At 45.2% G+C, this 12,945-nt stretch overlaps 1 protein-coding gene across 1 annotated transcript; it reads right to left on the reverse strand.

Moving 5' to 3' along the window:
* Positions 1–9,720: 9,720 nt before the first annotated feature.
* Positions 9,721–12,558, reverse strand: FUT4 (fucosyltransferase 4). The gene is given in 4 exon segments (XM_014835348.3): positions 9,721–11,999; positions 12,001–12,107; positions 12,239–12,430; positions 12,522–12,558. Coding segments are annotated over 4 exon segments (1,803 nt in total). The 3' UTR covers positions 9,721–10,532.
* Between the last annotated feature and the right edge of the window lie 387 nt (positions 12,559–12,945).

The raw sequence follows: 12,945 nt of genomic DNA on the forward strand, positions 1-12,945 counted from the left end.
CCACCACCACTCCCTGTTTTCAGTATGAAATTTATACAGATTAAGTTAGATTATAACAGCTGTAGAAGATAATACATACCAGGTTGGAAGGGACTCACATACTGTAGCACTGGTTGGCTATGGATCACCTACGTGGCAGCACCATTCAGGAAATACTGGTCTCATCACTTACACAATATCCAGATGACCAGGCAAATCAGACTAGCCAAAGTTACCATATACTTCCAACTTGATCATGGTTCCATAAACCCAGATTTAATCTCAAGTATAATGTCAAATAACTGAAATATAACTATAATTCTGCCTACTCTGCATTGAAGAAAAGGAGAAGGGACAGGAATGGGGAGAAGGAGAGGAGGGCAATAGACTATACTTCAATAATTAGTTGAGGAAAGAGCTAGACTTAGATAGATGAAACAAAAATGAATAAATTAAATCATTAACTACACATGGAGGAACGAGCTAAAAATAAAAGGTACTTTTAACATCTACTTTTGGCATAATAATGGTTTCTTCCAAATATCTTTTAAATTTAGTAGGTTGGTACAACATACAATTCAAGTCATGTAAATAATAACTACAAATATGCACATAATATAGTATGAAAATAAAAGCAACCAATTGTCAAGCTGTTGTTATTAAAATAGTATTGAAAGTCAGTGTAATAATTTTGAGTTCTAGTAATTGGAATAACTATGGCCCAAATTTTATCATAGCTTCTTGCTATTTCTGTTTACCTGTAGTTTAAGTGATATAAATCTATTAATAATGGAAACATAATTCTGGAACAAAGAAGCCTTAGATCTGAACATGATTCCAGAGTAACGACACTGTTACAAGACAGGAAAGAGCTGATATTTAAGAGGGAACAGAAACATTCTAGCGTTCCAGTTTTAGAGAAGCACACTTAAGGAGACAAACATGAATCCACACTGTGTCAATAACATTTAGATCAGAATGCTGTAGATAGCTACTAAATTCCTTTGCAAAACTTTTTTTAGTGTTATTAGAATTTTTCAGGTTAAATCCAAGAGAGCATCTCTTAAATATAGTACATTTTCTTTTTCAGTCCCTAAACTTCTGGTTCTCTAAAAGCAAAGAAATAATCAGAAGCCCCCAGTGGGCAACTCAGCAACCTCTTCCTGGCCCCCCAACCTGCACACACCTCCCCTCCCCATTCACTCACAGACAAATGGATTTTGTCCTGATTGGATTGGGGTATCCCCCACAGATGGCATAAACCTTCAATCACCAACCCATGAGCAGGGAGGCTGCCCTCCAAAGTGTTGGTGATGCATTTTAAAACTTAAAACTGGGACATGAAGATAAATATGCATTCATTACAAAATATTGTAAACTGGGGCATCTGAGACAATTCAGGGCCATGGCTGCAATAAGTTGGGAGGTGAAATCAATGGCTGTGGTTCCATATTGTAAGTGAGCATAAGTGAGGCCATTTTGTTACGTTAAATGGCCCCAGCCCCTCTCTGTATGACTACTTGCTGCTCTGCATGTACTCTAAAAAAATTAACATGCTTTCCTGATTTATGGCCTCTGCTTATGTATGTATTCCCCCATAGCTTGATAAATTAAAACTTTGTTCTATGAGCTTCTCTCCAGGAACAGGCCGACCACAGGTAGGAAACACATCTACGAGGCATCCATCACAGCTGACAGAAGAATGGAACAATGTGATGCCTGGAGCCCGTCACTCCTGGAGACCAACATCCCTGGACCCTCTCCTTACTGCCCATTTTCCCTTGAATAACTGCCTCAAAATTCTGGAATCCTTGAAGATGGGTTTTGAGAAATATTAGTCACGCATCTTTCAATTTGTCAGCTAATCTAAACCAATTAAACTTCCTTTCTCGATCCCTAATTCGTTATGATTAATTGTCTCAGATCGCGGCAAGCAGAGCAAGCCCATTGCTCCATATCAATGTCACTCTACAGCCAGTACTATTTCTTCATGTTACCAGTATTCCCTGTCCTTCTGTCACAGAACACAGAGAACTAGAAGGCCAGTGACATGATGAGGAACCTGGCTCCAGAGGAACCCACTGAGCTGTTATGTTTTCCAGCCTCTCCTTCCCCGGCTCTGCTCAGAAGACCTAGAATCTTTTCCAGCTCTTGCCAACCTCACCCTCCCAGGGACAGGACCCCATTTCCTGCACTTCTAAGCTGTGGCTGTGATCCTGCTTTAAACCACATGGACTGACCATCTGAAACAGCCGGGTTGCTGCTGCCCATCTGGCCAAAGGATGTCCACCTGGAGACTCTTGTACTTGGCCCACAAGATCACAGTGGTTGTTAACTTGATACTGGCCCTTCTTGAGGTCTCTAGTCTCTTGCAGATAAGAGCTAATGGTAACCATCCAAGTTAATGGTAAGAACGCTGGTAACCATCCAAAGCATTCCCCTTAGTGAATCACCTGACCTTGTCTAAGCCCTTCCCAGTCCTGGCTCCTCCTTCTTTCCAAAAGTCCAGACATTGAGGTCCCAGTAAGCTTCCTGGTAAGCCAGTGCTAGATAGGTGCCCCCGTATTTTATAGATGAGAAAATCCAAATTCAGAGTAGTTAAGAAGATTGCCCATCTAAACAGCTGAAGATTAGCAAAACGTACGTCAACTAGGACAGAGAGGCATACATCACAGTTATTGCACAACTTAGACATAATGACAGACTACTATAATGAAAGAAAGATTTGGAATCAAATGGACGTACGTTAGAATTCCGGCTCATGACAGAATTCATGGCATGATTGTAGATGATTAATCTACTCTCTAAAATGGGGATAATGCATGCATTAGTTGTCTATTGTTGCATAACTAATACTCGCATACAAACCCTAAAACAACAGACATTTATTATCTCACAGGTTCTGTGGGTAGGAATCCAGGCGTGGCTCACCTGGGGACTCTGACTCAAGGACTCTCATGAGGTGGCAGTTAAGCGGTCAGCCAGGTCTGGGGGCTCATCTGAAGGCTCAACTGGGGAGAATTGCTTCCCAGCTCAGTCATCTAGTTGGCAGGACTCAGTTCCTGTGGAGCAGGTCGACGGAGGCTTCAGTTCCGCACGGGAGTTGGCCCCAGGGCAGCTCACAGGCAGTCAGCTTCTCTCAGAGTGAGCAAGCTAGAGAGCAAGAAAGGGCCCGCAAGATGGAAAACCAGGCCTTTTATAACTTTATCTCAGAAGCTTCAGCCTTTCACTTCTGCCAGATTCTTTTCATTAGAAACGAGTCACCAAATCCAGGCCAAACTCAAGGGGAGATAATTCCTTAAGGGGGTAGCTGGAGGCCAGAACAAATGGGGATCCATCTTAGAGGCTGCCTACAACAATGCCTTTAATATAAAGAGGAAAAATATATATATGTAAGGCACCCTGCATATAGCAGGAAATTAATAAACAACAAATATTAGTGAACTGCAATTTTTGACAAAGAACCCTTGTTTAAAAGCCACAAATTTGTACTTCCCAAAGAAGGAGGATTTGATAAATCATTAGATAAGACTCATTTCTATCTAAAAGTATTTCTGTTTGGTGACTAAGATGGTTGTGCTTAATTGGATTTCAGATGACGTTTCAGGTAGTGGAACAGAGATTTCTAAAATGTTTGCCTAACATTATGAGAACAAGAAAAGTCATAGGGTGAGGGCAGGTGTTCCTAGTTGCTAGGAGAGTAAAATCCCTATAGAGATTCATTGTGTTGCAGGTGATGCTTAATAACGACATTTATTTTTAACTGTAGTATTAGTGAAAATAATCAGAGAGACAAGTATTGAGACCAGAGGCTGTCGTATGTGTATTTTTCAGAAAGAACATTAAGATTTAGTTTGTGATGAAGGAAGTTCATTCCTGACCCCTCTGGGCCTCCTACTGAGAGTTTGCTCTTTTTCCCTTAAATTCTGTGATTCTATACATGATCTAATACATTTTTCTATGACATACCTTTATTATGACAATACTCACATCTTAGGGTTATTTGTCAACATGTCTGTTTCTCCCACTAGAACATAACAGTTTTGAGTGCAGAGTCCTTGCCTTAGTTTTATTTACATCTCCAAGTCCTAATACATAGAAGGCACTCAAGAAATATGCGTTAAACGTTGTTGAATAGTCCACTTCTCCCCCTTTTAAACTACTTCAGGGGCCCAGCCCCATGGTGTAGTGGTTAAGTCTGGCACATACTGCTTTGCCAGCCTGGGTTTGCAGGTTCAGATCCTGGGGGCAAAGCTTCACCACTCATCAAGCCATGCTGTGGCAGTGACCCACATACAAAATAGAGGAAGGTACAGATGTCAGCCCAGGGCTAATCTTCCTCAAGCAAAAGAAGAGGAACATTGGCAACAGATGTTAGTTCGGAGCAAATCTTCCTCACCAAAAAAAAAAAGTAATTTAGGAGCCAGCCCCATGGCTTAGTGGTTAAGTTCAGCATGCTCTGCTTTGGCAGCCCAGGTTCGGATCCTGGGCACAGACCTGCACCACTCGTTGGCCAAGCTGTGGCAGTCACCCACCTATAAAATAGAGGAGATTGGCACAGATGTTAGCTCAAGGCTAATAAAATAATTCAGATTAAGAGTTTTTGCACTCATGGTCTAATGCGGCATTATTTTTTAGTGTATTTAGGTAAGATTCAGTAATTTTTTTTTTTAAAGATTTTATTTTTTTTCCTTTTTCTCCCCGAAGCCCCCCAGTGCATAGTTGTATATTCTTCGTTGTGGGTCCTTCTAGTTGTGGCATGTGGGACGCTGCCTCAGCGTGGTCTGACGAGCAGTGCCATGTCCGCGCCCAGGATTTGAACCAATGAAACACTGGGCCGCCTGCAGCAGAGCGCGTGAACTTAACCACTTGGCCACGGGGCCAGCCCCAAGATTCAGTAATTTTTAAAAACATTACTGACTAAACATTCAACTATCTCAAAAATCCAGTTCTGTATAACGCACTTGAAATAATTTTTGATGGGGTCCACAGGACACTAATAAGCGTACTAAATGTACCAAGTGCCTCACATGTTTTCCTTTGACTCTTCTCTTCCTCGAAAGAGTCAATTGGTGATTATGGCTATGTAAAAAATATAAATTTCTCTAAAAGTGGATCTTAGTATAGTTGAAGTATGCCAACTAGAAATGAAAAAAACCCTGCAATGAATGTGATTTTTCCGAGGTGAAAAAGAAGTAGTCATAAGAATTCAAGAATCTGTTGTAATGAATCAAGGGACAGTTTTACATTTTGGCTGAAAGGTTAGTTTATTCCTTGTTAAGTTCCTGACCTTCCCTGTCAGTGAGTTCAGACTTCTTGATTTCACTCCCCATTTGCCAACAGATGCTGCATTTCAAGCTGGAACAAAGGTTTCTTTTCAGGAAAGTGGCATTGAGTGGTGGATTTTACACTATTCCCTCTTTCTCTGTGCATACATTCCTCCTCTATCCTCCCTCTTTCATTGTCATCTGACCCTTATCTTCCCTCCCTTTCTTCTCTCTGATCTTCTCACTTTCTCCTCAAACACTTTGAACTCGTTTACCCCAGTGGCTTTCTTTTTCCCTTTTTTCTCTTCACTCCCCATCTATATTCACCACCTGTTCTGCTTTATCACGCACTTTTCTTTTCACTCATTCATTATTAAATCCTCTTTGCTTGTCACCCCTGGTCCCACCCTCAGCTGGCCACTGTCATTTTTCAGAATCTGTACTTCAATGAGCATGTCAGTGTATGTGTGCTGGAGGAGGGAAAGCAGAGACAATATTGTGTTTTTTTCATCTTCATATTTTCCCCTTTCAATGATTTGAGCATCGGCTGTTAAGAGGAAAGATGCCTCTGCCCACCATCATGTTCCCAGTCTTTATTCCACCTCTTTAAAAAATGGCACTATGTAATTTAGTGAACAGGAGCTAGAGCCAGTACAGAGGGCATCACAGCACTTAGTAAAATAAACTAGACTGAGAGAAAGGAGTCGAATTCTCGTGGCCTTGGACATGAGTCACCAGGTTAAAGGGAAAAAGCCGGGCAAGAAAGACAAGAGACCAGCTGAACTGGACCTGACCTCTCAGAGGAGGCAAAGGCATCACATTTCAGTTACCAATCTAGAATCAATGAACTTCAGAGACCCCTTGACCAAGAAACATCCCATGTGTCATGGTTGAACACATTAGTGCCTGGGGGAATATACATTATAAACAAAGACTCGTTTTCCATCTCATTACTTTAATCATTTTGTCAAAATAATCTGAACATGTGTACATAAATACTTGACTTGTTATACAAATGTGTACCATAAAAGTCCCTGAGACACATCCAAGAATGACTTGAAATGTATTCAATGCAATTATTCACCATACTAATCACCAAGAACTTGGCTCCTTTCCCTGATATCTAAGGCATATGACACTTTAATATGTATATTATATTAAGTGTATATAATATATAATGAATATATATGTGTGTGTATATATATATATATATATATATTTTTTTTTTAGTGCTAAATCAGAATCTCCCTCTCTGGTGCCTGGTTTTCTGCCAGTTTACCGCTGCCGTGCAGTAAGTCATTTCCAGACTGTAAGGAAGGCACAGTGGGAGGGGAATGAGTTCTTTAAGCCCTAGGGTGCCAGTTAGCAGAATGACGGCAAGTGGAACTAGAAGGTCCCAGGGGATGCTTTTGTCCAACCCCCCTCATTTTGCAGTTCAAGTGACAGGCTGAAATCGGTTATGACTTGTACAACGTGGCTGCTTCTGCTGCTGCTACTGAAATCTTAGGCGAGTCCTTCAATGTGTCTGGACCTCAGCTCCTTTCTCTGTAAAATAAGCTGGTGATAATTACAGTTAACATTTTCCAGATGCCTCCTACGTGCCAGGCGCTGTCCTGAGTACTTTAAATGTCTTACCTAATTCTCCCAACACCTCTATAAATTATATATGATTACCTTCAATTAGAGATGAGAATATCAAAACACAGAGAGCTGAAATAATTTGCCAAGATAAGACAACTAGGAAATGTTGCAAAGCTGGTTTAGGAATCCAGGAATATCGGCCTCCAAAATTCTTAAATTCCAATTCTTAAATCCTTTCTAAGAAACCCCCTCAGGTAGGTTCTCAAATTCCTTACATCTCTAAAAGTCTAGAACAGAGTAGACAAACTATGGCCCTTGGGCCAAACCCAGGCAATTCCTTTGTGTATGTATTGTCAAGGGCTGCTTGTGTGCTACAGCACTAAGTTGAGTAGTGGTAGCAGAAACTTTACAGCCTGCAAAGCCTGAAATATTTATTCTCTGGCCCTTTACAGAAACGTTTGCCCACCCTTCCTCTAGAGCCTTGAAAATGTAGAACATCCTGAACTGTACAGCACTTTACAATGTACAAAGCACCTTGGCATACATCATCACATTTAATCCTTGTTTTGCAGGTACATTCATGCATAATAAAGGAGGAAGCTTAAATTTAGAGAGTGTCAGTAACTTGCTTAATCAGGGCCACAGGGGCAGAAAGCGGCAGAGCCAAGAACCCTGGTTCTGACTCCAAATGACAAGCTCTTTCTGTTAAAGCCACCCTGTTTCCCCTAAATTACTGCCAGGGAAGGGCTTGGAAACTGAAAAGCACCTGTGAATACTGACAGCAAGTCAGACACTCTTCCTGACGCAAATAGCATTCAAGCTGCACTCAAGTAATTAGTCATCAAGTGCTAAAAATATTAAATTTGTAATAAATTTGAAAGAAAAGTTTATGTCTTAAAGGAAGGGCATGACAATCATACGAAATACATTTTGAAATATATGATGCATTTATATGCATCTTTATACTAATGTATATGAAATTTTAACCTGCTCAATTTAGAATGAGATGAAAAATAAAATAACATAAAAGGAGCCATTGCCACATTTCTCTTGCCCTTTGATGAACTAGTCTAAAAAAATTCTGTTTGTTCCAGACTCAAAAAAATTGCATGTAAAAAAATGCAATTATATCTTCCTCATGCTAAATATTCAATAAATACGTGGTTAGTTTTAAATAGACAATAGTAAGAAGAGCATTAGTAAAATAATAGATAATTATTTAACAATATGACAACAAAAACAAAAAATTTTTTTTTTCCAAAGAAAGCAAAGGTGCTTCTTCCTAGTCTGCAAATTCAAGCTCAACCTAAATGGCAATGATGATCCCTGAAATAATATGGGTTAGCTTTAGGGACTCATTTGAAATACATGACATGAGGCCCGTTCCTTTTTATTTCATATCTAGTCTGTAACATACCTTGAGATTTAATTTTTGACATACAAATGGATATGGAGAGACCCTGAAATCACTGCAAGGAAAGAAGGAAAAAAAAATCTCTCACCAATTGAGTGACAGGTATGTGTCAGGGACCTTGACTTATTTTATTTCCTGAAATGCTCACATGAGCTGTGAAGTATTTTATTTTCCTTCCCTATTTTAGATAAGGAAGCTGAGGCTCAGGGTTACCACTAATTTGCCCCAGGTCACACAGCTGGAATTCAAATCTAAGCCAGATTACCTGCAAAACCCTAAATCCTACTTCCCCATGTAGATTCCTGATAACACCAAGATCATTGGCCAAATGTCATAAATACTTGTTTTAAGATTAGAATTTTTCCTTTTTCTTTATTGGATGGCTGCTACTTTGTAATTCTGCCATGCTATAATATTTTAATAAAGAAATTTTATCCAGGGATTTTAATTTCTCCTTTCAAGGAAAACGGAGCATTGAAGCACCTAGATTTTCCTGAGCTTTTCAAGTGAGTCTGTAACAAATGCACACAGAGATAAACTCACTTTCTGATTCAGCTAATCGTACTAATCAAAGGCAAAATCACTGTTTACAGCAGAATTCTGTAAAAACCTAACTAATCTTGGACCCTACCCATAATAATCAGTCACTGAAGGTCGTTATTATAATAAATAGAGGGGGGAAAAACCTCCATTATTTCAAGCTTTAAATCAACTGGCTTTCTAATAATTGATTTACTGTCATCTTACTTAAGGAACGTCACTTGAAACAAATAGCTTCTGCCAATTGATTTATCAAAGGTCACTATTTACTTGTTGGCAGTGGTAGACCATAGGAGCTTCAGAGAGAGGACCTTGCCTCACACGTTTTTGTGTCTTTCCTGGCACCCCAAGCCCATTGTTTGGCACAGAACAGACACATGGTAACATCTATTTCATATGCTGTTCATTCAAGGACTTTTAAAGTCAATGCATAGATTTTCAAAGTAGGTCCCATGGCACAGTCTCAAGGGCACTAGAAATGTGAAGATATATCACTACTATGCAGACTAGGAGGGGAAGCTACTGGCCTCAGAAAGAATGGCAGATTTAGCCTTTAACAAAAGACAAAGTTCATTGCAGGCACTAATTTAGTTCCACTCCCTAACAAACTAAACATTTAACTAAAAAGTGACAGAAACAAAAACCACCATTAACAGACACCATGAAACTTTTTTCCTTTTGCATGATACCATAATACGGTACAATCCCTTCCATTGTTCTGCAGACAGGTAATGCCAGCACCCCGGGAAGACTGACATTCCAGTTTAAATTCTGGTCCTTACTTCCAAAAACTCATTTCTTTTTCTTCTGTTTGTAAACACAGGCTGGTTTTTTGGCAAGAGGGGAGAAGAATGTTGCTTCTGCTTTATTTTCACATCTGTAATTTTAAACGCTTTTAAAAAAAATCCAGGATACAGAAAAACATAGACGCAGAAGGAATAAATTAGGAGATGATTATTCACATTGTAAAGGGATTCTCCATAGGGTTCCATTAAATACTGAAATCTTCTCAAGCAGTGAATTTGGGATTTGATTTAAAAGCAGCTTTTCAGGAATACATTTGTGTAAAGCGACGTACACCTATATATTCACCCTACTCTTCTCCAAGGACAATCCAGCATCTTGTTTCCGTTCATAGGGCAGGGGAACAAACAGCACTTGTTAAGGAACAATCAATGGATTTGCGGACCACCCCCTCCACCTTTCTTAGGAGCTGAGTCTTTGAGGAATTCAACCAACAAAGAGAAAGATCCACTTAGGGATCTTCCACTATCCAGCAGCAAGGCTCTTTTTAAAACCAGGGGTTTGCTGCAGTTGGCCCAGTGAAATGTGGAGTGGAGGAGCAGCGTGTATAGGGTTTGGACTCAGCACAGGCCACAAATATGGCCTGTGGGAGATGAGGCAATTCAGAGTAACTGACTCAACAGTCTTCTTGTAACTAAACTACTTCACCTCTGCACTGGTTACAGGGTGAGAAAGGGCCCCTTTCTTCACCCCTGAACACTGATGCCCACCAACAGCAGAGGGAGCCCAACTTCTAGTTGTGCAAAAGGCTTGAGAATCCGGGATCCTCCTCGTCCCGTCTTTGTGCTAATAACATTAACGGGTAAATCACTTTTTTCCCATAGTGTAAAAACGGGTGTTTGGAAAACTTAGTCACGTGATTCGACAGTCAAGGAGACAGATGCACGGCAGAGGATCAAAACGCTGACGACTTGGCCTCCCCGGGTTACACGCAGGGGAGGATGGCTTCACCGCTCAAACCAGCGAGCCAAGTTGCGCACGCTCTTGGGCCGGTCCCCAGCCATCTGCACTGCCTGGCAGGCCCGGCACCAAGGCTCGTCCCAAAAGGAGGTGATGTGCACGGCGTAGCTTCGGCGCCAGTGGAAGTAGCGGCGGTAGACAGCCGGGTTTCGGTCGAGGAAGAGCAGGTAGGCGGCCAGGGACGAGGCACTAGGGAAGTCGTCTACGTGGATGAAGGCACCGCGGGGCACGAAGCGCTCGTAATTGGCACGGTCGGGGCCCAGCACCACTGGCACCGCCCCGGCCAGCAACGAGTTGCGCCAGAGCTTCTCAGTGATATAATCCAGGTGCTGCGAGTTCTCGAAGGCCAGGTAGAACTTGTAGCGGGCCACCGTGTGCAGGAGCCCAATGTCCGGCACCGGCCGCCCAGGTCCGCCCTTGCCGAAAATGTCCACGGGCACGTGCTGGCTTAGCTGGTGGTAGTAGCGGACCCGGGCCTGGCGCTCATCCCAGTTGCTCACCACCCAGGCCACCAGCCCCCGTTTCCGGGCCAGCGGTGGGGCCAAGCCTGGCGGCTGCTCGCTAGGATGAGTCCTGGGGTAGAGGTAGCCATATGGAACGAAAACGTCTGAGTCCGCCCGGTAGGAGAGCGTCCAGTTGAAGAGGTTAGCGGCCAGCCTTCGCAGCCCCGGGGAGTGGGAAGGCGACTCGAAGTTCATCCACACCCAGCGCTGGCCCGGGGGCCTGGGGCCTGAGGCGGCCAGGGCTTCGTTAGCCGCGGCTGCCGCTTCCTCCTCGTCGTCGAACACCCGCAGCTCCAGCTCCTCTGCCGTGCGCACCTGGGCGCCCCAGGGCGGGGGCCAGTCGGGAGGTCCCTTCACGAGGTCTCGGTGATGGAAAAGCACAGCCTGGGCCTCCCCGTAGGCAGCACGATCGGTGAGCAGGCGGCAGCCGCTGATGTTGAAGCGCAGCCAGCAGTCGGGGGGCGGCCTCGCGGCGCTGTCGCGCCTCCGGAAGGGCTCCCACCACAGCAGCACGCCCACCGGCCGCGGCGGGGCGGAGGATGACCAGGACAGCGGCGGCGGCAGCCCCAAGGAGGCGTAGGCGACCAGAGCGGTGCACAGCAGGCCGGCGGCCGCCAGCGCCGAGACGGTCCGCGGCAGCCCCCCGCCTCTGCGCAGCCCGCGTGGCCGGGCAGCCCTCCGGCCCCACTGCGCCCCCATGGCGTGCGCAGGCAGAGCCCCCGCCGCTCGCTGCGTGTCCGCAGGCGTGGAGCAGCGGCGTCCGCTCTCATGCTGCCGCTGCGGCTCTGGCCGTCGTTGCCGCTCGCCGCTGGCCCTGGAGCGGGAGAGGGCGGACCCGGAATCCAAAGGCCCTCGGGTCTGGCTCCCCTCCCCGCGAGTCCCCGCGGGGCGCGCCGCCAGGGTGAGGTGAGCCGGCTGGGCAGCCCAGCCCGGCGCCGCCCCGTCACTCCCCTAAACTGCGCCCCCGGCCCGACCGGCCCGGCCAGGCCCAGGACGTTTCCTGCTGCGCCTCCGCCCACTCCCCACCCCCTCCAGCGCGCCCCCCGGGCTCCCCACCCACTACTCCGGATCACGTCTCAGGGGGCCCGGGCCTTTGGGCACGCGCCGATTGCCCTGGCCTTGCGCCCGGGCCCGCCCGGAGCTCCCTCCCAGCTGCCCCGGATCTCAATCGCGGTGGCCCGAACCCTCGCCTTCCAGAGTGAGGGCCCGGTTCATCCCTGGGCGCGGGCAGGGGCGCGAGACCTTCCAAAGGCTGCGGCGGCGAGATAGCAGGCGCAGGCACGGAAGGAAGGCGGGCCGGGGGTGCCGAGGCTCCTGGCGGGATGGAGGATCGGAGTCAGAGTCCGCTTCCTTCCTTAGGGCCCGGCTACGGCCAGCGACGCCTGCCGGAGGGAGGGAGCCCGAGAGGCTGCGGGCAGAGGCGCCGCCACCGCGTGGGTGACGGTGAGCTCGTGACCCGCTGAGACAGGCTACTTGTGCAGTCGGGCCCCCGCGGCGCAAGGTTGTGCATTTTGTGAAATCAAGTTTTCAAGGCAGATAGACCCAACTGTCGGAAGAACATTTCCTTTGCCTACCGCCCCAGCAGAGGATAGAGAAGAAGAAAATGTTTTCTGAGCGATCAAAACGAGTTCTTTTCCTTCTCTCCCTCACTGAACACTTCTGGCTGCCAGCTCATAGCATTCTTTGTACTAGGGCTGGAGGACTCCTAAACCAAAGATAAAGATATGGCTCTTGAGCCCTTTGTCCTCTAAGAACTTCCTGCCTGTTCAGTGAGATGAATGAACGAATGAATGAATCACTGTGAATTTTACTAAGCACTTAAGAACTAGCTTACTTTCTGTGCTCGTGAAGATTACGGAAGACTCTGGATATAAAATGATGGCTAAGATAAATATGG

Source organism: Equus asinus, chromosome 20 (genome assembly GCF_041296235.1).
Source record: "Equus asinus isolate D_3611 breed Donkey chromosome 20, EquAss-T2T_v2, whole genome shotgun sequence".
Taxonomy (NCBI): domain Eukaryota; kingdom Metazoa; phylum Chordata; class Mammalia; order Perissodactyla; family Equidae; genus Equus; species Equus asinus.